General features: G+C 33.0%; 3 protein-coding genes and 1 long non-coding RNA gene across 4 annotated transcripts in view; 2 read left to right on the plus strand and 2 right to left on the minus strand.

The window, feature by feature from the left end:
• LOC123004276 overlaps positions 1-9,791 on the minus strand; it is an 82,394-nt gene extending 72,603 nt beyond the window's left edge. The window contains exons 1-2 of the mRNA XM_044397456.1: positions 9,665-9,791; positions 7,588-7,723 (exon numbers count right to left, since the gene is read on the minus strand). Of these exons, the coding sequence (XP_044253391.1) occupies positions 7,588-7,711 (124 nt within the window). The 5' untranslated portion in view covers positions 7,712-7,723; positions 9,665-9,791. The remainder of the gene's footprint in view (positions 1-7,587; positions 7,724-9,664) is intronic.
• Positions 9,792-9,860: 69 nt separating this feature from the next.
• Positions 9,861-12,955, plus strand: LOC123004314. Its single transcript, XM_044397510.1, has 2 exons — positions 9,861-10,768; positions 12,570-12,955. The coding sequence occupies exons 1-2, from the start codon at positions 10,159-10,161 to the stop codon at positions 12,818-12,820; spliced, it is 861 nt and encodes a 286-aa protein (XP_044253445.1). The 5' UTR covers positions 9,861-10,158; the 3' UTR covers positions 12,821-12,955.
• A 71-nt stretch (positions 12,956-13,026) lies between these two features.
• LOC123004311 (PAN2-PAN3 deadenylation complex catalytic subunit PAN2) lies at positions 13,027-25,044 on the minus strand. The gene is made up of 16 exons (XM_044397507.1): positions 24,883-25,044; positions 24,668-24,829; positions 24,449-24,618; positions 24,279-24,399; positions 24,031-24,227; positions 21,957-22,177; positions 21,637-21,901; positions 21,490-21,586; positions 21,061-21,291; positions 20,766-21,014; positions 20,576-20,720; positions 18,825-19,120; positions 18,106-18,777; positions 13,675-13,898; positions 13,292-13,623; positions 13,027-13,246 (listed from the first exon to the last, which is right to left on the minus strand). The coding sequence occupies exons 1-16, from the start codon at positions 24,901-24,903 to the stop codon at positions 13,080-13,082; spliced, it is 3,570 nt and encodes a 1,189-aa protein (XP_044253442.1). The 5' UTR covers positions 24,904-25,044; the 3' UTR covers positions 13,027-13,079.
• On the plus strand, positions 23,921-25,105 carry LOC123004317. Its single transcript, XR_006412686.1, has 3 exons — positions 23,921-24,239; positions 24,398-24,529; positions 24,591-25,105. It is a non-coding gene; the product is annotated as an uncharacterized LOC123004317 (long non-coding RNA).
• Positions 25,106-25,156: the final 51 nt, after the last annotated feature.

A 25,156-nucleotide genomic window follows, 5' to 3' on the forward strand; every position in this document is an offset into this window, starting at 1 on the left:
GTGAATAAAATAGTATACAAACTTTGATAGTCGTTAATTCATTAGTTAGTTAGTCATCCAATTTCGCCTTGGTAAATGAGCACTTCCCACCTTGGCATGTAATCTACTATTATTCACAATCAAAAGCCCAATAAAGCGCAATTAAAAAAGAAGTGAGCAAAAACTCAACTTTTACACTTCATTCTCAAAAAAGTATATCAATAGTATATTACAAACATGTCAGCATCAAGACTGGATAGATCCCACCAAGGTTTGTACACTGGCCGCCAAAATTAACCGGACAACTAAAATTTTGAGATTTTTCACATTGCAATATTTTTATTTTTTGTCGGATTTCGACGAATTTTTGTTTGGCTTAAAGAAAAAACTTTGTAGATCATTGTAATTTATTCCAATAACATTTCTAGTTTTGTCTTCTAAATGTGATACTTAAAAGACGAAGGCACTGTTTTTTTACTTATTTTTATACTGAGCTGTGGTGTGTCACAGAGACAAACTTCAGTTTTTACTGATTTCAGGATTTTGCCAGTTCTTTTCTGAATTATCTACCACATTTTGCATAATTTTAATTCTTGAGAGATGAGAGATATAAACCAGCAAAAAAGCAATAATAAAGTAATAACTAATAATCAAATTACCTTGCATGTGAAAAGTTGAAAAATATGACATTTCAACTTCATTTAACAATAATTGATATGAAATATCAGGTTAAAGTTCGAAAGTGGTCACTCCCTTAGCAGTTGATATGTAATATGACAGTTTAGGTTGGGAAATGGCTACTTCTCAACCCGAAAACTGATGAACTGTCATACACAAGTCTTTTGTTTTTCAAAATTTGTCAAATTCTTTATTGGCGTTCTGTTCTTTAAAGAGGATGATTGTGAATAAAATAGTTTACAAACTTTGATAGTCGTTACTTCATTAGTTAGTTAGTCATCAAATTTCGCCTTGGTAATTGAGTACTTCCCACCTTGGCATGTAATCTACTATTATTCACAATCAAAAGCCTAACAAAGCGCAATTAAAAAAAGAAATGAGCAGAAACTCAATTTTTACACTTTATTCTCAAAAAAGTGTATCAATAGAATATTACAAACAAAGTGGAAAACACGTCAGCATCGAGATTAGATAGGTAAATAGATCAAATTACCTTGCACGTGTAGTTGAAAAGTATGACATTTCAACTTCATTTAACAATTGATATGAAATATGAGGTTTAGAATAAAAATGGTCCCTTCCTTATCAGTTGATATGTAATATGACAGTTCAGGTTGGGAAATGGCTACTTCTCAACCCGAAAACAATAAGGAATAAGTGACACTTTCCAACTTGAATTTTGTTTTTCAAAATTTGTTAAATTCTTTATTGGCTTTCTGTTCTTTAAAGACGATGATTGTGAATAAAATATTATACAAACTTTGATAGTCGTTACTTCATTAGTTAGTTAATCATCAAATTTCGCCTTGGTAATTGAGCACTTCCCACCTTGTCATTTAATCTACTATTATTCACAATCAAAAGCCCAATAAAGCGCAATTAAAGAAAGAAATGAGCAAAAACTCAACTTTTACACTTCATTCTCAAAAAAGTACATCAATAGTATATTACAAACATGTCAGTATCGAGACTGGATAGATCCCATCAAGGTTTGTACACTAGCCGCCAAAATTAACCGGACAACTAAAATTTTGAGATTTGAGATTGCAATGTGTTGCAATATTTTTATTATTTTTTATCAGATTTCGACGAATTTTTGTTTGGCTTTATAGATCATTGTAATTTATTTCAATAACATTTCTAGTTTTGTCTTCTAAATGTGATACTTAAAAGATGAAGACACTGTTTTTTACTTATTTTTATACTGAGCTGTGCTGTGCGACCGAGACAAACTTAAGTTTTTACAGATTTCAAATTATTTGCCAAATTCTTTATTGGCTTTCTGTTCTTTAAAGAGGATGATTGTGAATAAAATAGTATACAAAACTTGATAGTGGAAAACATAGAAAACAAATAGATCAAAGTATGACATTTCAACTTCAGTTAACAATTGATATCAAATATGAGGTTTAAAATAAAAATGGTCGCTTCCTTATCAGTTGATATGTAATATGACACTTCAGGTTGGGAAATGGCTACTTCTCAACCTGAAAAAAATAAGGAATAAGTGACAACTTTCCAACTTAAATCTTGTTTTTCAAAATTTGCTAAATTCTTTATTGGCTTTTTGTTGTTTAAAGAGGATGATTGGGAATAAAATAGTACAAACCTTGATAGTCATTAGTTAGTTAGTTAGTCATCAAATTTCGCCTTGGTAATGAAGCACCTTCCACCTCGACAAGTAATCTACTACTAGTCACAATAAAAAAACAACAAAATGCAATTATAAAGAAAAAGAAACGGCAAAAAACTCAACTTTTCCACTTTGTTTTCAAAAAATACATCAAGAGTATATTACAAACGAAGTGGAAAATATGTCAGCCTCGAAATTGGATAGACCTCAAGGTGTAATGAGTAATGACTAATGACACTTCTACTGAAGTTTGTATAAATACTATTTTATTCACAATCGAATTTTTGTAATCACATATTTCTAACAAATAAATTGGTTTTTAGACATTTCTTTTTTCTGTTGCCCAAAGAAGAGTTTTCTAAATGAAAATATGTATTGAAAAGTGAGGAACAAAAATTTTTAACTAGAAATAACGGCTCTCTCCAGCGTTGCCATAAACCTGAAAAGTGCGGCGGGAGCTGAATTTGGCGAGGTCGTAGGTTAATAAAATTAACAGTAAAATCCAAAAAGTCTTGCCGTCTTAATTAACCTTAAAACGCTTAATGGAGATGTTCGCCGTTTAATTTTTCAAATTAATTGAATAAAGTCTAGAGTGATGTACCGATGAATTAGCTAAAATTAATTAGCAATGTTCGTGTGATGAACATTAATTTCGTAAAGTTGGTAATTTGTCGACAAGTTGAGTAGAAATGTCATTTAGAATGTAGCCACATTTGCATATCGTCAACATCCACATTTCAATTTTTATCGCGTGATATTTATATTGCCCATTTGAGGTACCACTTCCGCCTTCCTTAAGCGTCCTAAAGCCTTTCGAGCGGAACCAAAATCGCTTAATAAATAAAAGATAATATAAAGTTGACGGCTGATTTAGCATGACCATCTTCTGCGGCAGCCGGACGACTCTAACCGGTGGTACCGGCGAGGAACCCACTGCATGTGGAACCAAAGCCGTCTCAAAGGTACCGCCTACCTGTTCTTGATTTATTCAACGCAGATGCGCCGCCGTGAGCTTCCACTCTCCTCGCATCATTGTTTCCAGTGACAAGGAGCGAAGTTATTTAACCATATTGAAATAAATTCAAAGCTTGTTTTAGTCCATTTATCAAAATTGCTGAGTTTTTGGTTCCCCACGCTATCGTAACTCATATTTTAACGAATCCGCCTCCGATTTTTCCTTTTATTTTTCTCGTCATGTCCGACAAAGTGGTGACGTAATCTGTCTCATAACTTTGCTCCTTGTACCAATAAAGAATTTTTTCTTAAGGAAGCGTCTTACGTGATTTTAATCGTGTCGTATTTCTTTCGAGTTTTAAATTAAAAATAAATTATTGCGTCGCTCGTAACGGTCCGAGAACCGAAAAGTATGACGTGAAAGGATGAGGATGTACGAATGTAGACAGGAAACGGCTCAAGATGGACATGTCGAGGTTACATATACTTATCATGTTCAAGAAGCATGGATGACAGGCGGCACGCGACGACCGGAACTTGAACCGGAAATGTGCACTATGCTCTCTGTATGAGCCGGGAAATGGCTCGACTTGAGGGCCTCTTGCTTATCTTGCTATTTTTAAATTGAAACGAATGGAAATGTCGCAAAACAACACGTAACAAAAGTTTTTTATAAACATGTACCAGGTATAATTGTTTTCATTTTAATGTGCATCGAAGTAGTCGTTGAAAGGGATTATTTTAAGATGGCAACCATGCGAAAATTCAAACAATCCTAAACTCAATCTTCCCTAAAAATTATTTTTTCAAATAAATGTGTACTCCATGTAGCAAAAAATAGTTAAAATTAACAACGTAATCTACATAGGATAGAGCTTATTCCATATCTGGTGGCGAACTGACAGTGACAGAAAAGACACTTGGAGTGTGCCCACTTGGTTAAGATAAAAAATACATGGGCGTACTTTTTTTCTTTAAAAATTTTGAAGACAAGGATTGTTATAAATATCATTTTTGAAAATTCTTTTCATGCGTTAACAATTTAATAATTTGTTCATCATTCTTCATCTTATGTACGAGTACCTACTTATTATAATTTTTTAAAGAATAACAGTGGTTTTGAAATATTATTTCATACGACGTTTATGAACAATATTTTTTTTAATAGTAAACATATGTTTAGTGTCAAAATTCAGTCATTTTTGACAACGTCCGTTCGCCACCAGATTTGGAACAAGCTATAGGAAACATAAAGATTTTTGTCATTATTGATGTGATTAAATTTGTTTTGAATGGCATTAATGACACTTTTTGTGTAAATCGGACTTTAAATTAAAGATTCATTTAGACTTCTACAACCTACTTGATGCACATTAATATGAAAAAGAGTATATCTCAAGTTTTATCCAAAAGTTTTCACTAAACCTATACACACCCACCAAAACACCTCAATTACACCTTTTTAGAGACTCAAATGAGTCCCTAAAACAGCTATTACAGCGTATACAAAAAAAGAGCTTTTTTCCGACTCAAAAAAATAATATGTCGCAAAACAACACGTAACAAAAGTTTTTTATAAACATGTACTCAAGTTTTATCCAAAAGTTTTCACTAAACATATACCAGATGTCTCAAGTTTTATACACAGCCCCCAAAACACCTTAATTACACCTTCTTAGAGTAAACTCATTTGAGTAAATGAGTCAATAAAACAGCTATTTTCGGAAGCGTATACAAAAAAGGAGTTTTTTTCCGACTCAAAAAAATAGTATGTCGCAAAACAACACGTAACAAAAGTTTTTTATAAACATGTATGTACCAGGTGTCTTAAGTTTTATCCAAAAGTTTTCACTAAATATATACCAGGTGTCTCAAGTTTAATACCCAGCTCCCAAAACACCTCAATTACACCTTATTAGAGACTAAAACAGTTATTTTCGGGAGCGTATACAAAAAAACAGTTTTTTTCCGACTCAAAAAAATAGTGTCTCGCAAAACAATACGTAACAAATGTTTTTTATAAACATGTACCAAGTGTTTCAAGTTTTATCCAAAAGTTTTCACTAAACATATACCAGGTGTCTCAAGTTTTATACACAGCCCCCAAAACACCTCAATTACACCTTTTTAGAGTCTAAAATGAATCCCTAAAACAGCTATTTTCGGAAGCGTATACAAAAAAGAGTGTTTTTTCAACAAAATAGTACGTAAAATAATTATTTTATGTACAGTTACGGAATTATAATTTCGGGCAGTATTTTTCTGTCACTTCAAAAAATTCACTGTAAACTACCTTTTACTGTCATCATGACATTCATAACTTACTTTTGATAATTAAACTTTTCCGTCAGTGACGCTATTTTTTAAGTCAAAATGACATAAACATGACAAGAGTAAAAAATGAGGTTATTAATGTAAAGGTTGTTTTAGAGTTTACATTATGCGAAATTTTAATTCCGCAACTGTACAGTTTACATTTTGAATACAGTTGGAGACAAAATACTTTGGTCGTCACTTAACTGACACTTTAATGTAATTCAAACTTTAACGTTAAAATAAATGTCAATTTCAAATTAATGACAGCTATTATATTTTTCTATCAAAAATATGTACAACTTGTCAACTATGATTGACAGTAGCTAAAAATAAGGTTAACAATCCTAAAGCATGCTTTACAATGTAATGTCACTCAAGTGACATTGATGACCAAAGTATTTTGTCTCCAACTGTACATACATACTGCCTAAAATTTTAATTCCGCAACTGTACCATTTTTTATTTCTAAATTAATAAATCAATCACATAATAAGAAGTTTGAATGTGCTTTTGAGTAGTATTATTATATTTTGAATATACTATTATTAAATAACACGTCTCATAAAACCAGTCTTTTGAAGCACGAGTTTAAATTTAAAAGAATAAGTGCTTCAAAAAAGATTACTTTACTATTTTGTAGATACATTTTAGTTTACAAAATGAGTGTTTTTGTAACTTTTTTACTTTTTCCCAAAATAGTCCTTAAAATTAGTCTTTTTCTAATTTATTGGGGAAAACTCAAAAAAAATTCATTTAAGAGACTAAAACAGCTGTTTTGAGAGTGCATTCAAAAAAACTGTTTTAAAACATTTTTATTATTAGAATAATTAAATTTAACGTAATCTGAAGGATTTTTCAAAATTTAGGATCTTTTGCTCGAATAATAGTTTGTGGTGGGTAATATAACTGTTACAAAGTTTGAAAGTGTTAAATCTCAAGTATTTTTCAAAATTTTATTGAATTAACAATGAATACTGCAAATATTTCATGCACACCACCTTAAAAAAAAATCGCTCAAAACGCCGCTGAAAATCACCATTATCAACTTTTAGAAAATAAATTGTACTAGTCTATTTTAGCACCCAGATCGGTGTTGAAATTGCTCATTAAAGCATTGGTTTTGATATCGAAAAAAGCTTTCTTCCAGACACAAAATAGAAAAAAAGTTTTAACAAACTCATCTGCTGTTCCAGACTCGGCTATAGCCTCGCAAAAAAGTTCGCCCGTAAAAACTGTATTTTTAGTAATAAAAATAACTATTTTAGTTAGACACATTTTAGTCTCCAAATTGAGTGTTTTCCGGACTTTTTTTTCGAAATAGTTTCTAAAATTAGTCTTATTCTATTCTAACTTTTTAGAAAAAAGTCCACAAAAAATCAAAGACTCAAACAACTGTTTTTGAGAGCACTTCTATTATTAGAATAATTGAGTCTAAAGTAATTAAGACTTCATTAGGAGAACAAAAAAAATCTGAAAGAAACTGCGGTGAAAAAAATATAGACGTGAACACAAACAATCAAGAAACTAATTGTCTGTTAAGCTTGTAATTAGGTCCATTGAATGCAACTGCAAGCTTCAATAGGAACTTAATTTCTATTAATTAATCTCCTCACATTGGTTCGCGATTCATTTTTTATAAATAAGAAGACTAGAAACAGAAATTTCTATTTGCATTCTTGCAACGCTCAAAAATCTAAATAATAGCCCCGCGTTTCTATTAATTTTTATCTCGGCGTTTGCTCGACGTTTCGAGCCACTCCTTCCCCTTTGGCTACAAAGATATGATTTATAAGCGTTATAATAGCAGATAAACATGAATGAAACGCCTGAAAAAATTCCTAGAGACTCAAAGCGACGCTAATTCTAATTGTAAGTTTTTTCCCTAATTTGTTACCCACTCACGTCTTGACACCGAACTTTATTGCTTTTAGATAGAAAACTAGAAAAATAGATACGAATAAAACACACCCTACAATTTAATATCACAATTTCGATGCTATCGCCCCTCGTAAAGCTTTCAGACTCACCGTGAAAGCGCTGACTTTTCAGGTTCTCGATGATGTTAGAAAGGCCCTTTTTCTTGTAGTAGTTGTCCTCGATTTTCTGGACGATGTACTTCTCGTCGCACAACAAATCCAAGTTTTTCAGCATTTTTCAGTCATTCTGAAAAAGAGCGGCCACACAAATCAAAATCAAAGTAAATATTTGGCGTTTTAAATAGATTTGGACCGAGCTGAAACGGAACGGGACGAGCTTTTCGCTGAAAATTTTCAAGCACATAGGTTAAAGTTAATGGGAGGATGACCTGAGGTGACCTCTCGGGCTAAAAATGTACAGTTCAAAATAGCTGACACCTTTCACTGGAAATGAAACATAAATCTGACCGGCGCCGCTTTAAATAGACCGCTATAAAATTATTTTTCAGGAAGCGGGTGTATTGTTGGTTGCATAACCTTGACAAAATTTCAAAGTAAACAATTTGATTGTTGATAACGATAAGGCGGTGTGTGCTCAGACGGAGGGTTTTGAGTGTCTCAAAACTTTGACCTTTTTGCGGCAAAATTGCCAGACAAAGATCGAGTGCTTAATCATAAAAATCATGAAAGTTAAAATTTCAACCGATAAAAAAATTGGGATAATGATCGACGAAATGGGTGGATTATTGTGACGAAATTTAGATTGTGCTAGTTTTAGTGCAAATATACTCGATTTGGGTTTATCACCGGTGTTTGAGCAAACAAAGGAATAAATAATGTGGAGAATATTAATAAAGTAAATTTGTTGAGGAAGTGGGGTGTTTGAGCACTTGAGACGATGTTTATTGATCGGTTTTTGATCTCTCATTTTGATAATTTGGCATTTGATTTATACAAAGCAGAAAAGGGAGCAAACGGAAATTGATGCCAAATTTATCGCTGTTTATCATTTTTTAGAATTACCACAAATAAACAACAAGATAAGAGTATTTTCAGGAACCCACCCATAAATTTAAACCAATTTTTTGTTGTTTTAGTTAAAGGAAACGGTTAGTTTCTGATTATTTGTACATATATTTTTCTTAATGTTGCAATATTTCAAATATAAACGAACATCAGTCTAGGCAAAAAATTTAAATTATTTTAAGAGATAAAGTATGTATTTCAAGAAAAATTAAACAAAAAAATGAATCTTTCAGTTTTTGTAAAATATAAAAGGAAAAAAAAAGTTGGCGTTATTGAGAAATATAGTGACGAAGATATGGGATATATGTTGCTTGTGATTTGAAAATTGAGTTGGCAACATTGAATAGTGTGATACATGCCAATTTTAGTAATTTCTGGTCCTAAATATTCCAACTCCATTTTAGCATTTTATTTCTGTTAAGTTTTTTTAATTACCTCGATTTTTGCTATCTGTTTATGTACAACAGCAGCTCAAAGTACAAACGTAAATAAATAATAAATTGATTTTCTGTGTCTTTGTAGCAAATGCTATCTATTAACAAAAAAGGACAATTATAGCAAAATATTAGTTTTGTGACGCAGAAAGGTTACAAAAATAAAAAGCTGAAACTTTTAAATAACAAATAAATTGTTATAGATATTATTTCATAACAAATAATTGCAAAAAAGGTAAAGATCAACATCTGTAAAAATTAATAATGTGACCAAATGTTGGACTTTAAACTTGTGAGTACTAGTGATAAATAATTTTTTTTAAGTACTATTTACAAAATAAAAATAATTACTTGACGGGGTTGTCATCAAATTAAAAATTTGTCGTTAGAAAAGGCCTTAAGGAGTCTCGTGGTAGCTAAGTAAATAAAATTTAAGACCTTTTCAAATTTTTTAGAAAATTATTTTTACATATTAAAAATTTGATTATCCAGAGACTTGGTTTAACTTTATTCACAAATATTTTACAACAAAAATTCGCCAAAACTGCAATTTAAGCACACTTTTTTGACGTATATTAAAGTATCAAAATAATGAATTACTAAATTAGTGAAAATTGCTCATTGCACAATTTTTCTTGTCCAAAAACACAGACAAGTTACCGACTACAATAAACAAGTAAAACAAATATAAACTATGAAAATTACGATAAAATAAAAAAACTACTTACGAAAATTAGAAAAAAATAAAAAATGAAACTTTTCCACTGAAAACCCGCAGTAATCCGCTCGTATTTTATTACAGTAATAAGTTCATAAACGCGAACGGCTTATCACCGTGGCTTTGTTACACTACAGGTAAGAAGGAAACACGTTTCTTATCTGGGGTCATACCTTATCTCTACAACGTTGTGATATAATGTGTCATAAGCATAAAGGTCACCATTTACGCACTTCCCAACTCCCCTCAACTGCATTTCCTGCAAACGCACTGTCCTGCAAAGTGCGTTTTTGAATCTCGAATTAATCAAAAGTGGGGCCCAATTAATTTACCATGAGAGAAAATCCTGCACGCTTGCGCACAATTCAGCAGTAGACGAGTCAAATAATCCTGCTGAAAGTTCCGGTCTGCGACAGGAATAATCTCGACGAGTCAGCAGGATATCCAACCCCGAACTATCGATTCCAACTCACCTATCTGTGTTTATTTACCAGAAATGTGAAAATGAGTGAACAAAGAAGCAACAATGACATGTCGGGGACTGTTTTAATTTGCAAAGTTGTCATAATTGCCGTGTTTGTGTACCCTTTACTCCACTACACTTTCTTTAACAAAAGTGAGGAAACTCCCGGAACAAACCAATCAGAAATTGCGTTTAACCAAACCGAAGAACCGGAAACAGCACACAAAGTGAAAAAAATCGCAAGAATCGTCCTGGAACAACCCTCGTGTCCCATTTCGTACCTGCAAGTCGTCCTGCAGGACCTGTGCCGGGAGCTTTTCCTGCTGCACGAACAATGCACACCGGAAGACGTCGACAATTTGGAAAAGCACAAATTGCCGAAAATTTCTGCTAGAAATAACACAACGAGTGAGCCGAGGGGCACCATCGTGGGGTGTGTGGCCGCAGGACTCCTGCTGACGTCGCTCGGGGCCGCTTTTTTAGAGCTTTACAAGGCTAAAAGTCAGACTCCGGTCAAGAACACCAAACCGACAATGAGCAGGAAATGCTCGTTGGCCGATTTGACTGTCTTGAAGCACAACAGGAAGGAGCTGGTCAGGAGGGAGTCCATTATGGAACTGCCGGAAAATGGGGGCCATTTAAAACAACTGGGTAGGAAGGTGTCGAGACCACCTTTGCGTTTAGATTAAGGTAGCGCATTTGGTGGTGTGGTTGTTGTGCTGTTTTTCAAGGGAGGGTAGAATACTCGTTACGCACCATAGATTGTATAGAAACGTTAATGTAATAAATTATTAATTTTCAAAAAATATAATATCTACTATTTTATTACTTATTTGACAATAAAAAACAATTTATTTTTGTTTTTGTCCTTGGAATTAACTTTTATTTGATTCGAATAAGGGAATTTGGGCAAAATTAAATTGATTGTTTGGCAAACAAATAAATAATTATGTGGTTCTCTATGCTTGAATTAATTAGATATGCAATCATTTTATTTCCAATAATTTGAGATAAGTGAATCCACTGATCAATATATATGTTTGAAATTGTTGTGCATGTAGACTGTACTTAACTAAATCAAGTCAGGTCAGGGGGATTTTTTTATTTTGTAACAGATACTACATTTCTAACTCTTACAGCTTTTCAAGTGTAATTTAAATATTTGTTTTCTTTTAGTCATGAAAAAAATTAAATCTCATTGTAAAAAATATAGTAATAGGTATAGTTACAAAAATATCAGAAAATTTATTGTGTAAGATGTATTTTTCATAAGCTTTTTTTTGACAAACTTCTAGTTTTTGCAAACACGCATTGCTAAGACTTAATATAATGTGAATGAAAATGTAAATGAAAAACGTAAGTGACATTTATTCTGTTTAAAGGAAAATAGTTTTAATTCTTAAAACAATAACTTTTATAAAAATTTACGAGGAGTGGCAAAAATTGTTTCACATTACTTTTGATTTTATTAAAAAAACAAAAACGAAATTGATGTTTTCAGTAGATGGAAAACCAGGTTTAATATTTGACTGTCTTTTACTTTTTTTGATTAATTTCTCATCCAAATTTTTTGGGCCTTAAATTCCTATTGATAGTAACACAAACAATGACAGTGCTTTGTTTTTGTGTATTTATTTTTAGTAATAATCTGTAAATTCCTTCGTAAATTTATTCACTTTGAATTCCAGTTATTGACAACGTATAATTATGCAGTAACTTTAAGTACCATATAATCGAAAAAAATATCTAGAAGACTATGATTTACTTTTTCTTTCAATTTTTATTGGTGGAACTTTTTTCTTCTTAATGGTAATTTTTTTCAGTTATGTAGGTACAGTCGCGGCCGTTGAAACCTAAGACCCTTTCACAAATCCGAAATTTTGTCATTGTAAAATGGCCTGAAACTGAATAAGTTTCTAAAATGGCGTTCAAATAGTTACGAGTCAGTGTCCTAAAGATTCAAAACAATGAACTTCAACTTTGTAAATAGAAATAACTTATTAGTTATTATAATTTTTTGTTATTTTATTGCAGCACCATCCGAATCCGAAAAATTGAAATTGACATTGTCATCTTTGATGAAAACCTAATTTACACTTTACAAGTTTTTAAAATAGCAAGTAGTACTTATACCAAAAGTGAATGTCATTTTTAACGGTTTGGGAAGTCAAATTTGACGTTGAAGCCTGATTTATAGTAAATTTTAAGAATGTGTCAATTTGATAAAATTTTTCAGCTTTAGAGAAGAAAATTTCTCTTTACAATTTCGTATAAAATTTATTTGTTGTTAATTCTTTGAATCAAAGTTGTTGCAGTATTAATAATCCACTATTTTTGTCCCGTTTTCAATGGATTTTTTGTGTTTTTCTCCTTTGCACACTTTTGCCTGCACCGCCCAGCTTTGACTGTGTTGTTGCTAACTTTCCTTTCGAATTAACCGTCTGTTGGGCAGGTTTTAGACCACCCCCTCTATATCGAAGATGTTCGTTTCCGGTCGGACCAAGCGAGCTGTCTTGTGGAAATTCGTACGCAACTTATCAAGAGTCTCGTCGATGTTCCATAGAATCTCGCCGACTTTCGATAATCGATAGTCGAAGAAACTCTGTCGATTGCAGAAAAGCCTCGATCGATGGTCGAAGAATATCTATCGATAATGAATCGCCAGAGCGTCGCCATTGGTCCAGGCTTGTGCATAGACATTGAACACTTCGAGTAAATGTGCACAAAAATTATTGATGTAACCATTTTTAAAAATCTCGTATAGTCTATTGTGAATTTTATGCAAAAATCAAGTCCATATAAAATTAATTTATTTTGGAAAAATAATTTACACTGTTTTTATTTCACCTTGACATTTGATTATGTGTAAATAAAGACGGGAATGATACAACACATTAAAAAATTGCAAATAGGCGTAAAACATTTATAAAAAAATACACATGATACATCATTAAGGCTCTTGCTAATCTTCCGGTACTTTCCAATTGAGAAGCTTCCCTCTCTCATACAGCTCGGCTAACGCCTCCCCCACTTTATTTTGAGCTTCCAATTGTTTATATTTCTTGTACAAATGTAGGGCGGCTCGGGCATCTTCGACCGAATCGTGCGTTTCCGACTGAATTTTTACACCTAAAACCACAGTTGAATTTCGTCAAAATTGTGGGGTTCCCCTACCCAAGAAATGCCACGCTAAAAATCGAAGCGAGACCATCCGGTGATGAGGTAGGTGAAACAAATGTACAGTATCTGCTACTTGTTCAGGAGGCACTACTAAGTTTATAACCCTAAAATCATTCTTAAGACCATGACCCACGAAAATAACTCCACTGTCGAGCAAAAAACGCAATTTTGTGTACGTAGACTTCAGAGTCGTCAGGTGTTTTGAGCTGAAATTGGCGTCCAAATCCCCGGGTTTGATTCCTGAAAATTTCGTCAAATAATCAACGACTTGTTCTTGCGTCGAGATGTAGTCGTCGATGAAAGGGACGCCTTCCATGGAGCCTGACCTGAATTTTATTTTCTTATTTTTTTTTCGAGTTGTATTCATGGTTTGTTACCCTCGAATGCATGTAATTCGTGCTACAGACATCTGGGACGGCTTTATCATTGACATTTTACCGTCACTGCGAAGTTCGGCTTCTTCTTGATTTAGGGTCACGAATTCAGCATCCATGGCCACTAAATCGCCCTTTTTTGGGAATTCGTTGTCGGTGAGTGGCGTAAACGTGATGGCGGAGGTGCCCCAACTGCGCGCAATGCAAGCGTCCTCAGTGAAGACTTCCTGTTCAAAAAATGTGACTTTTTCATAACGTTTAAGCAATTGTGGGGAAAATGCAGATTTGCATCCTCCTACCAACGATTCATTTTTGCTCATTTACTTGTTACAAGCAACTTATTATCTCTTTACCACTGTTATGTTATGTTTTGTTTCTTTTTAATTTTTTTTTTGTTAAACCAAGCATTTTTTGTTTATTGTTTTAATTACAAAGCGCAATTTTTTTCCACAGCCAACAATTATGTGTATTATTATTCTAACTCTAGTTCGGACTTTTTAACACAAAAAAGGACGAAAATAAGCGCTAAAATAAGCTTAATATTTAAGCAAAATATGCATAAAAAATATTCCTACTCATTTTTTTTCAAGAAAACTTCAATGCTATTGAAAACAAAATTAATTTTCTAATAAAAAAATCTCAAAACAAGAAATGTTTAGGTAACAAAGAAAACTGAAAAATAATCCATACAGCAAAACGGAACTAAGCTTTTTTTTTAATCACTTGCGTCCAGAAAATAATAATTATTAATATGAATTAAAAAAATATAAAAAAGGGCTCATATTTTGAGAAAACCAATTTTTTTTTTAAATTTCAAAATTGCAATTTATGTAAAAAAAAATATTTAATTAAATATAAAGTAGATATTTGTAATCCTTAGATCATAACCTTCTTGAGAAAAATGGTTCTATAGTGGGTTGCCATTTAAAAAAATACATTTTTTTGTAGAACTCAAAACAAAAGAAAATTTTGAAAATTTTTATTCTTGATCACATTTTTATAGAACTTTATATAGAACTTTTATAGAAAAAATGTTTAAAAAATTATATCTGTCAAAAAAAATGTTGACATTTATTTTTTGTCATTTTTTATGTCTATTTAATGATACTGATGATCTTGTATATGTTTTTTCATAATTATTTAGTAAAAGTACAAAAATTTTGCCAATAAAAGCCACAAATAACACTAAACAGAGTTACAATTTAGGATACTGCTTCTTTGTTTTCTCTTCTATAGCCTGTAGCAAAAAAACTCGGAAAATTATTTTTCCAAGAGAAGTAAATAAGAGTCAAAGTGCAAAGTTTAAACTCTCATAACTTCGAAACTTTTATAGATAGTTTTTTTTTGAAATTTTTCTTGTTGTCTAGGGCACCGCCAGATGATACAGTGTCACGGAGGTACGCGACTTTCCGGACAACCCTGTATTTATATAAATAATAAAGTTATTGTTCATCATTTTAAAAATATAATGATTAAATGTTTTTTTTTATCGGTTAGCATATTTTTAAAGTGTGAAAAGCTCCTTTCCACTTCTCTACTTGTAATAAAATTCCGTGTTTAAAATTAGCTATCGTAGGATAGTCCGGTCAAATTAGTCATAAAAATAGTGGTCAAATAACGAAAATTCCGACAGAGCTAAATTTTGGTGGAGACCTTGGGTACACCATTAGAAATAAAGTGTCAAAAGTCCCCATCGATCCCATGTGTGCTAAAAAAGTTATTCGGGGTGAAAGGTCAAAATTTGACGTTTTTAAATTTTTTTTCGGAAACGGTAAGTTTTATCAAAAAAGTAGCCCAGACAAAAATTATAGGTCTTAAAATTATCTACAAAATGGTCTATATACTTTTTTCCTAAGAATCATCATTCCTGAGATATTGCGATTTTAAAAGTTGTAAGAGTAACGTTCTACATCATATGTACATACAGAGTGCGCCAGAACTCGCGCCCCAAAGACAAATGCCATGTAGGGTAAGGTACCAGGACCATACAAAAAAATTTTAAAAAATTCTATCTAAAAAAATTTCGAAGTTATGAGAGTTTAAATTTTGCACTTTGCCTTTATTTATTTCTGTTGGAAAAACAATTTTCCAAGTTTTTTTGCTACAGGCTATTAGAAGAGAAATCAAGGAAACTGTATCGTAAATTGCAACTCTGTTCAATGTTATTTGTGGCTTTCATTGGCACAATTTGTGTACCTTTACTAAATAATTAAAAAAAAAACATATACAGGGTCATCAGTATTATTAAATAGACATAAAAAAATGTCAAATGTCAAAAAATAAATGTTAAAAATTTTTGACAGATAGAATTTTTTAAACATTTTTCAGTACTCTGGGGATTACCCAATTACTCCCTTTCAAGAAAGTGCGCGATTTTTTAAACACTGTATGTTTTACCAAAAAAATTCTTCTTAATTCCAATGGAATCGAGATATTCATAAGTTTAATGAAATAGAAGAAAAATTTCAAGTAAGATAAGATACCAGGAACATGAAAAAAATGTTTAAAAAATACTATCTGTCAAAAAATTTTGACATTTATTTTTTGACATTTGACATTTTTTTATGTCTATTTAATGATACTGATGATCTTGTATATGTTTTTTTTTAATTATTTACTAAAGGTACAAAAATTTTGTCAATGAAAGCCACAAATAACATTGAACAGAGTTGCAATTTAGGATACAGCTTCCTTGATTCCTCTTCTAATAGCCTGTAGCAAAAAAACTTGGAAAATTGTTTTTCCAACAGAAATAAATAAAGGCAAAGTGCAAAATTTAAACTCTCATATCTTCGAAATTTTTATAGAGATTTTTTTTTTAATTTTTTTTATGTTCCTGGTACCTTACCCTACATGACATTTGTCTTTGGGGCGCGAGTTCTGGCGCACTCTGTATGTGCATATGATGTAGAACGTTACTCTTACAACTTTTAAAATCGCGATATCTCAAGAATGGTGATTCTTAGGAAAAAAGTATATAGACCATTTAGTAGATAATCTTAAGATCTATAATTTTTGTCTGGGCTACTTTTTTGATAAAACTTACTGTTTCCGAAAAAAAATTAAAAAACGTCAAATTTTGACCTTTGACCCCGAATAACTTTTTTAGCATACATGGGATCGATGGGGACTTTTGATACTTTATTTCTAATGGTGTACCCAAGGTCTCCACCAAAATTTAGCTCTGTCGGAATTTTTGTTATTTGAAATGTCTATTTTGACCGGACTAAGGATCCATATCTAAATCGAAAATATTAATTTTTAACACTTGTGATATTTTTTCTAATCAAATATAATCCTCATTTTCCACAAAATTTTTAGCAATTTTTTTGTACAAAATTGCTGACAGTTTAACTTTTGAAATAGCGTTTTTAAAATTATTTATTAATCCAACTAATTCTACTAAAGTCAGACCTCGCTTTTCAATTTTTTTCTATTGAGTCACTCACCAAAGCATAATTGGCTTTTAAAAATGCCAAATTATAATTCAGTTTTTTATTTTTCAATTTTTTTTTATCTATCTTGTAGGTGGATGCGCATATGAAAAAGCTATTAAAAATATGGTATTTAAATTCAAATTTTGTCATTTTTGGATTTAACCGGTTTTGCAACTAGACGGCTCAATTATAAATTATTTGTAACTATAGGGCCCCATACACGAGTAGAATATCCGTCAGATCTGAAACGTGGCGAGCAAATTCGTAAAGATATCCGCTCGTGTATGAAGCGTTTATTAGATCAAAGCTAAAAAAAATCAAAAACTGAAAATGATCTAAATTTTCATAAAAATAGCACAAAAAACGTTTTTTAGGCAAATTAGCAAATAAGCATTAAAAAAATTAATTTATTTAAAACAGAAAACCTTAATTTGGTGTATCGACAAGAAATTTTAAGTTGCTTATTAAAATAACGAATTTGCATAATGTTAAGAATCCGAACCCTAATCATTACGCCCAAATTTAGTATGGATTTTGTAAATCGAGGAACTAAAATGGCCGTTATTTTTTATTTTTTTCAATTTAATAAGGTTTAGTACACACCCCGTAACAATTATTGCGTCACATATCTGTACCTCAGAGCAAAATAGTATTGACTCCAGTTTTTAAATTTGATTTTATGTACATAATTAAACAGCCAGTAAATTACCTGAAGTTTATAAAGCCCTTTTATTTTCATTTGATAAATTTTTGAGGAAGTCTAAGTAGAATATTATGAATAAAACAAACATTTAACAAAATTAATTAAATGTGAATTAAAGAAAAATTTGCGTTTTGGTGGTTAATGATGTTTTGCTCTGAGGTACAGATGTGTTTGTACATGTAAAATTCGAATTTTAACATATTTTTTTGTGTTATCTTTACGAAAATGATGCGATAATTGTTGTGGTGTGTGTTTTAATAAGACTGAATCTGACTGTCTTAGACGATATTTTACCTTCGAAATCGGCGGGGAAATCCCCGACTTGGCCTCCAACACCTCCCTCGACGAGTAGTACAAAATGCAGGGAATCTTCCAATCCAAACTGAACCAAACCGCTTCTTGCATCGACACCGTTGATATACTAAAATCATTAAAAAGATACCATTTATGTTCCGACTGTGTCGTCTCTGACAGATAAGAATCCGGTACTTTAATCAACGCCACAACATTGCGTTTTTCACTCGACGACGGATCGTTGATATAACAAACCACAGCTGTTAAATCATACAACTTCTTACACTCATCATCATTTTTCTCTTCTTCTTTTTCATTCTTATCCCCACCACCATCCTCTTTCTTCTTCTCAATTTTATCAATGAGCAACTCTCCGTCTTTGAGTGCAATCGAAATCGAGTGGGGTAACCAATTGTTGCTACAATACGGGTTATTAACCGGCGCCGGGGGTGGAACATTGTCAAAGCTGTGTCTAAAGCGACATCCAGGTCTTGAACAGTGGTCACCATAACGGCACGGTTTCGATGAACTGAGACTATTAATCTGAGGGATGGTTTGAGGAGTAGCATTCTCTGTGACCTTAGCCACAATCTTATCCATCTGACTTTGCCAAAACTGCTTATGTTGCGGGTTGTGAAGGCCGGTGTTGATGGCCAAAAGTTTCGGAAGTGACTACAATCACACGATTAACTGGTTGTAATGACACTAGGGGATGCCACCTGAAGCATTCGTGTTTGCTGTGTTGGTGCAAACTTCTTGCATTCTTCGCACCACGCTGGGGTGGTCTGTTGCGAGCAAAGAGAACGTGTTAAAATATCGCAAAAACTCCATTCGTCACGTTCGGGTTCGTTGGTTGGGTAGATTAAGTTACAGACGAGCAAAATCGATTCCTTTTTTACTTCAAGTTTGCACTTGAGACATGAGTGTTTCTGCATTTGTTTCGCGCCAAGTAACTGGATTATTTCGCTCTCACTGTCGCGTTTTTCTTGCTCCATGTTCGCATTAACTTCCGATGCTGTAACAAAAACAAATTACCAGAGTCACACCAGGCCCGTAGCTAGTGGGGGGGGCGTATAAATGCTGAAATTCGAATTATTTTATTGTAAAAATAAAGAATAATGAATTCAGTTTAACACAAATGTGATCATTAAGTGATATTTCTTCCATTTCTTGTGCAACTGTGCACTTTTTGGCTACTGAAACAATAGTAATTATTATTTTTTTTAATGTTTAACGTTAAATATCTTTTTAGTTATTGATTATGAACACCAAAAAGTAAATATTTTTAGAAAGACAATTTATTAATCTTTTAAATGCAAAAACAATAAATAGGGTGTTCTATTAAAATTTTAAGTTATTGAACTTTTAACAAACGTCTTAATTTTTTTATCTATCAACCTTATAGCTTGTACCTTCTTCTTTGCGGTAGTAAAAAAAATATTTCTAGATGTCTTAGTTTTTGTGTAATAAATTTTTAAAAAGTGCATATTTTTGTCAAAAAAACCGTCTTATTTTTAAAAAAACGCTAAGAAACATATGATGTTACATATAAAAAAAAACAAAAGTTTGTATTGTAACTTATTTTTGAGACACGCTGTTTAGTCGAAAAAAATTTTAAGCGATGGTCTAGATAAGTATGTATATATTTCAAGGTCCTACATATTTTTTTTAAATTTTACCACTGAAAGGTCACTAATGGATTTTTTCAACTCGCTGGGACACCCTGTATCTTTGTTACGAATAATTTTTCAAAAAAATGCTACATTTATGACATCATTCGTTTTCGAGTAATGACATCATTACTATTTTTTTTTTATGTCAACCGACTTTTTTTATTACTGTTTTAGATAGTACACATCGTTATCTTTCTGGTAAGCAACAAAAATGCAAAAAAGAAGAAAATAAAATAAAAAAACTTTAAAAAGTTATAGAAAGTTTTATACAACAGCTTTATCTTCTTGTTCTTGCTTTATTTTATAAAAGGTGATTGTTTTTTGTTTTTATTTTTTTGTATTTAAGTTTCATATTAAGCGTTTTCATGCTAATTATTTAAAAAAATATACAAAAAAACAATTGCCCCTTACAAAATAAGGCAAGAAAAGATGAAGCCTTTTGTGTTTAATTGTCAATATTTTTTTTAATTTTTTAAAATTTATTTATTTCAGTTTTAAATTAATTTTTCTAATTTTTTTTCTTATTACCAGAAAGATAAAGATGTGTGCTATTTAAAACAGTGAACAAAAATGTCATTTGTCATTAAATGACGTCACAACTCAAGAACGAAAGACGTCATAAATGTCACTATAATGTCAAAATATAGCATTTAAAAAAATAAAATCGACCTGTTCGAGGATTTGTTTAAAAAAACTGCAGAACTGTTCTAGTCCCACTAAAAAATTTGGGCGCCCTACTTCATTGTTTCTTATTACGGACCTGAATGACACACACACACACACGATTTTTCTCTAACCTGAACACTTTTTCCGATCGTCTATGGCAGGAAAATCGGTCACGTTGTACGAAAACGGCGTTTTGTTATTCTTGCGATCGGAATGTTTCTTCTTGGCTTCGGCGAGTTCCACGTGAAGTTGGTGGATGATAAATCGGTTCCAGGACTGCAAAAATGGCTCTAGAATTGGTCAATTTGCTAAAGTTGGTACCTGAATCAGGGCTCCGAGATTGATTTTTGATTTTTGATCGGGTGGTAGATCGCTGTAAACGAGACTTAAGGCCGAAGCTTCGGGAATTGTGCGAAAAGCTCGTAGAAAGTTGGCAGGTTGACAGGGCGAGTTGTTCGCTGATGTTCGTAACATGTGGAATAAAAAACCCAATTCACACGATAAACAAAATTCTTTGTTGCATAAGTGGGAGAGAAGGACGGCTCGGACCGGCTCAATGTAATACAACACCTTGAAAAAATTATTTTACTTGCACACCCTGTATATGCGTACGTACTTGAATCATTGCGTTGCAGTAGGCGTTGGGCAAAGTCGCTTCAAGGCCTGTATGACCCGTCTTGTTAAACTGGTCAAATTGACATTCATCGGTCCCCAGTTTATTGTATTTAACGTCAATTTTCCGGTAACGTTTCGGAATCGCTATAAAACCTTCAGACTCGTCTAGTTTCGCATTGCGATCGTGTTTGTTAAGCGCTCGAGATTTGTTATTATCAATCTCGTATGTGACCTAAAAAATCATTTAGTTAGGGAGGGACCAAGAAAACCTACGCTAATAAACTTAAATATTTATTCTACTCAAAAAAAATATCACAAAATCAAGGAAAATTCGATACACATAAATAATACCAAAAAATTTTTTTAATTCTCTCGACTAGAACCGTTCCGATCAACAAAAATAAACAGTTGGTAACTTATCAGGTCTCACTTGATTTCTCCTCGTGGTGCGTGGATTCGGTGCGTAACCAATCGGTCCTTTCATCTTCATCGTGCGTAAAACCTCCGGGTCTACACCCACTGGTCGCCTGAAACACCTCCATTGCCAACCATTGCAACAAAATCCCCAAACTCAAACCTGTAGCACTTTTTCATCAAATGTTCCGGCCAGTCTGACGACAGACCGTCGTGACAGATCGGCATTGGAATAACCGACAGTGGCGTTTCGTAATCATCAATCGCGAAACTCGGATATGTAACTAGGGGATCCCCATGTTCCGTCATCCGCGAATATGAATTGAACAGCGGTTGGGCCGTTGATGAAAACAAGTGAATGGAGCCGGTGCTGTCGCCGAAAGCTAGTGCCTGACTGGTGGCGCTGATGTCGAATGTTAGACACATTGCTGGAATTTGGCCAATGAGAAAACAAGAAATTTTGAGAGTGACAGGGCGACTAACCAGGACTGTCCATCTGCATGAGACAGAGTCTGGGTTCAGCGAAGGCCACGGTGTCCAAAATTTGGGCGTGGCCTAAGGCCGAAACCACGGCCAAGCGCGACGAGACCGATGGTAAAAATCGCAAATAAAGAGGGTCCAAAACGGTCTGGATGGGGGTCACGGCGCGCATCATGCGCAGGTCGTATACCATCAAAAAGCGATCCACGTTCAAGTTCCCATGTCTACAAACCCATACCCACTTTTTTTTAATTTTACAACCAGAGAAAAAATTAGAACTTTCGCAAAAGTGGAACATAAAACAGCCTATTTTTCCCATTATGGACTAAAATTTTTTTTTTGAGTTTCCAAGTAAACATACAGGGTGATAAACTCGCATTTAAAAAGATAACAAAAACCGTTTTGTAGGTTTTTGTTTTAAAAATTATTAGATACATACAGAGGATGTCTTATAGTTATGGGTCAAGCCAAAGTTGTAAGTTTTAAATGGACATTTAAGATCTCTAATTTTCTTTCTTTCAAAAAAAGAATTTTAATTTTGTGATACTTAAAATTAATATTTTTAAGAAATGTTAAACAAAATGGCCATAAAAATATTTTTTTGTAGTCCACACAGATTTTTTTTTATACAGGGTGCGCCAGAACTCGCACCCCAGAGAAAATTTTCAAGTAAGGTAAGATACCAGAAACATGAAAAAAATGTTTAAAAAATTCTTTCTGTCAAAAAATTTTGACATTTATTTTTTGCCATTTGACATTTTTTTCTATTTAATGATACTGATGATCTTCTATATGTTTTTTTACTATTATTTAGTAAAGGGACAAAAATTTTGCCAATAAAAGCCACAAATAACATTGAACAGAGTTACAATTTAGGATACGGCTTCCTTGTTTCCTCTTTTAATAGCCTATAGCAAAAAAACTTAGAAAATTATTTTTACAATAGAAATAAAGAAAGTCAAAGTGCAAATTTTAAATCCTCATAACTTCGAAATTTTGATAGATAACATTTTTTCCATGTTCTTGGTATCTCACCTTATATGGCATTTTTCTCTGGGGTGCGAGTTCTGGCGCAGCCTGTATTTATCACCAGAGAAAAAAATGTTTTTTCAAAAAAAATAGATAAAACAGGTGTTTTTCAATAAAATGTATGTGTGTATTGCAGTCTCGTAATTATTTTCAATTATTAAATAGTATATAAAAAATAAGTGCTACAAACAGTTTGTGACACGAGCCACGTAGTGGCGAGTGTTGCAATACACGACTATAACAACGAGAAATAGTAATAAACCACGGAAGGGAAATTTTGTTGCTCCATTAGCTTTGCCCCAAAGACAGAGTTATACCAAACAAACTTTAAGAATATCGCGAAATTTAATTTATATTTCAGACACAAAAAAATTACTGCAAATTTCGAGTTAAACTTAAAAATTAATTAAATTCTTAAATATATACATTTATAAAAACATTGCTTTTTTAAGTTTTTAAGTTCTTTTTCAGAATTTTCATACTGATGCATGTGCACAGGGTGAATTTTTGTTGTGAAACCAACTTCAAAAAATGCACCAATGATAAACTAGTATTCAAATAGCGGGCTTTCAAGAATATAGAACACGTACGTGTTTATTATATTATTTTTTCTACTGAACGCTTTTTAAATACATTTTTGTAATTAATCTTAAGAAAAATAAAATCGCGTTGAATAAATTGCTTAACATAAAAAATGATCGCCCAGTTTACTAATATTTATATTTATTACCAGAATAAAAACTTGACTTTCCAAAAAAATAGAAATGGAGTATTTATTGCTGCTTCATTATTATTAAAAAAATTTTAAAAAATTGTAAAGTGCGTAAAGCTTTGTTTAATCCTCCCTACTCCCTACATTTTTCAAGTACCATGCTTTCGAAAAAGTTTCTGATCGAAATGTCCTTCGAAATTAAGTTGGCAACGTCATCTGACAGAGTCTAATTTACCAATAGTTCAGTGTTGCCAACTTAATTTTCCAGATTTTACCCAAAATGGATGTAAAAATCAACTTTTTTCATAAAACTAACAACGAGAAGCCCCCATTTACCTATTACTAAACCCACAAGTCACCAAAAGGTTCCCTTGGACATCAAAATCGCTCAAACTGCCGCTGTGCGTCTCTAGTGTGTGTTCAGTATTGAGCGTGTTGGGGTCTCTCAAATCAATCCTGCCTAAGGGATTCCCGGCGCAAACAAACCTACTATGGGGGCGCAACATCACACATCCTGGTTCCCCCACATCAACCTTGAAAATAAGGTTAGGTCACCCAAACAAACTAACCAAATTTTTACTCACAACTTGCATTTCTTTGCACAAATCGATGTTAAAATCGATCAATTTGCCGTGGTGGCCCCCCATGAGGAGTCTCGTGGCGCCTACTTGTAACATACATTGCATTTCATACATGTTTGCAGAACTGAAATTTTTCCTGAAAATGTTGGTTTTGCCACTGAGAAAGAGCTTACGTGTGGGTGAAAACGGGGATCCCGCGCCTGATTTGGTATCTTAGACTACTGGAGGTTAGCCCTAGAATCCCCTCATTGATTGTAAGTACCTGTCTGACGTCTTCAGTCGCGTGGATTTGAAACGAAGTGTATTTTTGCATAGCACCGGTGTAGTAAGACGTGACGTGGCCCTTAAAACAGCCCCTTGTTAGTGCTAGTAGCAGAAATAACGCCACTTACGCCTTGGTTGCCCATCCACAAGAGCTCCTCATAGCGATCAAAAGCCAGGGCGCTTACCCCAAATCGGTCGCCCCCATCTGCTAAAATACACTGTGTTTGGACGTACTCCGACTCGATTCCCATCAAGTCGGGCACGTCGGGGGGCGACGCCGCCACGGCAAGCTACAAATTCTCTCGTTACAAACTTAACCTCTACTTTTGCCAAAGAAACCTACCCCGCTTTGGTCGAAAAACATGCTTAAAAAATGTGTAGAAATAAAAAGAGGAATTAAAAACGACTTTTACGAGTATTTGTGCTACATATTATCCTAAAAATTACTTTGTACATTTCAAACTGGACTTGGAATTGACAAGTACGGGAATGCAGAAATATGGCCGTCGCGAACTCCGGCATTAGCGAAGTACTTTCGCCTGAAAAAGTTTTTGAAGCAACCAACATTACACTACATTTTACAAAAAGTGATTTTTAGAACTCAAAAACAGAAAAAA

This window comes from Tribolium madens, unplaced genomic scaffold, assembly GCF_015345945.1.
Source record: "Tribolium madens isolate multiple individuals breed KSU strain unplaced genomic scaffold, Tmad_KSU_1.1 Scaffold_1;HRSCAF=32;Tcas5.2_LG8, whole genome shotgun sequence".
NCBI classification, from domain to species: domain Eukaryota; kingdom Metazoa; phylum Arthropoda; class Insecta; order Coleoptera; family Tenebrionidae; genus Tribolium; species Tribolium madens.